Source organism: Rhagoletis pomonella, unplaced genomic scaffold (genome assembly GCF_013731165.1).
Source record: "Rhagoletis pomonella isolate Grant_MI unplaced genomic scaffold, Rhpom_1.0 Rhpom_scaffold_18183, whole genome shotgun sequence".
NCBI lineage: Eukaryota > Metazoa > Arthropoda > Insecta > Diptera > Tephritidae > Rhagoletis > Rhagoletis pomonella.
In genome coordinates, this window is record NW_023476709.1 from 1 (window position 1) to 2958 (window position 2958).

Sequence of the window (2958 nt, forward strand, 5' to 3'; positions counted from 1 at the left end):
ACAAAAAGCTAAGTATGTACACTGAGAGAAAAGCAACGACCATTACAAAACCCGATAATATAACACCGACAGACGGCATATTAGCGGGAATCAGCTACGAATGTCTTTGGCATGATAAGTACCAATTTCCTTTCCTTGTAAGTCTTCTAGCTGATAGTAGCAGTTGCCGAGCTTCTTCCGAATTCTACATTTGACAAATTGTGAGCCTAGTTTTGCATTGAACTTTTCCGAGAACTTACTTAGAGCGAAGTTGCGACGGTATACTACTTGGCCTTCTTTATAAGATACAGGTTTTGAACGTAAATTATATTGCTTAACGTTTTTGTCATATGCCTTGCGTATGCTTGCTTGTATATCTTTTCTCAATAACGCTAAGTTGTCTGATCGGGAAATGGGTACAATGGGCTCTTCAAGTAATGATAACTCCTTCAGTAGTTTGTAGTTTGACCCATGAGTAATCATATCCAGACCAAATAAGGCTCGATACGGTGAACATCCTAGCGATTGATGAAGTGCAGATCTCAAGGAACAGGATATGCTTGAGAGATGTAAGTCCCATTCAGACTGGTCGTTTTTCAAATACAAACGAATCGCGGCTAATAACGAACGATTTACGCGTTCGGCAGCATTGCTCTGCGGCGAGTATAAAGCAGTAAACACCTGTTTGATACCTAATTCGGTTAGGAAGGCTTGGAAGTCATTAGCTTTGAATTGGGTTCCGTTATCGCTCACAACGGTTTCAGGAACTCCAAAGCTATGAAATACATTCTCAAGAAGGAATTTTTGGATAGCAGCGGAAGTAAACTTTTTTAGCGGTTGAAGCCAGTGGTACTTACTAAAATGGTCAAGGACAATGAGTAAACCTATATGGCCATTTTTACTGCGAGGGTATGGTCCTAGCAGATCAACATACAACTTTTGGAAAGGTCGACAAGTAGGGCTATGAGCACCCATTGGAGGACGTAACGTGACATTGGGGGCTTTATTCTCCTTACAGATTTCACATTGTCGAATATACTCGCGTACATCCTTCGCTAAGCCAGGCCAGAAAAGATAACGACGTAATTTCTCGATGGTCTTTTGTATGCCTGCGTGCGAAGACGTGAGGCTGTCATGAGCTTGCTTTAGGGCCTCGTGTTTGAGCCTCTCTGGAACCCATAACTTCCACGTGAATTTATCCTCGGGGTCATCGCCAATAGCGTGTTCGGTTCTAATATACAAAAGTTTATCAACAATTTTCATATCAGGAAATTTGTCAGGGTTTTCACTAAATTTGTTTTTCAGGGTTGCGTAGCCCTCGTCTTGAAAAGCGTCTGATTCAAGATCTATGATCGGCCTCATATCTAACTCTGATATTTCATTTTCGCATAGCCGTGATAAGGCATCAGGAACAATATGTTCCTATCCTTTGCGATGGGATATAGCGAATTTAAATTGCTGTAAGCGAAATATCCATCGAGCAAGTCTACCCGAAACGTTCTGCTGCCGCATTAGCCAAAGAAGGCTGGAATGGTCTGTTACTACCTCGAACTCTTGTAGTTCCAAGTAACATCTGAACTTTTCAATAGCAAGTATTACGGCTAAGCATTCACGCTCGGTGACGCTATAGTTGCGCTGAGCTCGATTCAATTTCTTGGACATAAAAGCTATCGGCTTTTCTTCGCTGTCGTCGGACAATTGAACCAGAACCGCACCAATTCCAAAATCGCTGGCATCTTAATGCAAATAAAATTTCTTTTCAAAATCAGGGTTTGATAAAACTGGGGCCGATGTCAAAATTTGTTTTAATTTGTCCATCGCCTGTTGAGCTTCTGGTGTCCATACAAACTTCTTTTTTGAGGATAACACTTCAGTGATTGGGTACGTGAGGTCGGCAAAACTGTGAATGAAGCGACGGTACCATCCACAAACTCCAATGAATCCACGTACTTGCTTCAAGTTTTTAGGCGAGGGCCAGTTTAAAATGCATGACACTTTAGCAGGGTCTGTACGAATACCTCCGCTACCAATGATATAACCTAGGTATTTAATGCTTGTGACACAAAATTGGCTTTTGTCAATATTGAGGGTCAAATTTGCTTTGCGGAATTTCTCCGCTAAACGAACTAACACAGCGAGATGTGATGAAAAGTCTTCCGACACAATGCAAAGGTCATCGAGATAACCGAAAACGCAATGTCGAAGATCAGGTGGAATGATTTCATCCATCAAGCGGCACATAGTAGACGGGGCATTGCATAGCCCAAATGGCATTACCTTAAATTGATAAAGCGGTCGTCCCGGGACCGTAAAGGCGGTCAACGGCTTTGAGTCAGGACTGAGCTCAATTTGCCAATATGCATCTTTAAGGTCTAGTTTGGTGATTATATTAGCGCTAGGTAGTCTAGAAAAGATTCCGTCAATACTAGGTAAAGGGTAAGCGTCCTTTTTTGTGACTTCGTTAAGTCTGCGGGCATCCAAGCAAAGTCGAACTTTGTTGGGTTTCACAACGAGACGCATGGGTGAACTCCAAGCACTGACCGACGGCTCAATTATATCCAGTTGGAGCATACGATCGATCTCTTTATAAAGCAATTTCTCTACAGCCGGGCTTACGGGGTAGAAACGCTGTTTCACAGGCTTTGCGTCTCCTACATCAATATGATGTTGGATAAATGTGGTACGTCCTAAAGCTTTAGTAGCATTCGGAAACAAAGCCTTAACGACTTCTAACTGCTGAATTTGCTGCTGACTCAAAGGGTACACGTTTTCTGTGAATTCATTAATTTTAAGAGATCGTCATCTACAGTAAAATTATGGCAGCATTTTTCTTCACGTTTTAAACCGCATCTTATATATAAAATAGCGTTTAACGTTTTAACGCACATTGGATTTCTTTGCTTAGTTTTTATTATATTCATTGAACTAAATATTCGCTCTACTTCTGCATTACTTATAGGCAAAACAAGAAAACTAAAA

General features: G+C 41.4%; 1 protein-coding gene across 1 annotated transcript; it reads right to left on the reverse strand.

The window, feature by feature from the left end:
• Positions 1 to 239: 239 nt before the first annotated feature.
• Positions 240 to 2750, reverse strand: LOC118757457 (uncharacterized protein K02A2.6-like; the record flags this gene model as incomplete). The annotated part of the gene is made up of 4 exons (XM_036492165.1): positions 240 to 754; positions 914 to 1401; positions 1525 to 1715; positions 1998 to 2750. Coding segments are annotated over 4 exons (1947 nt in total), but the record flags the coding sequence as incomplete, so codon positions are not given.
• Positions 2751 to 2958: the final 208 nt, after the last annotated feature.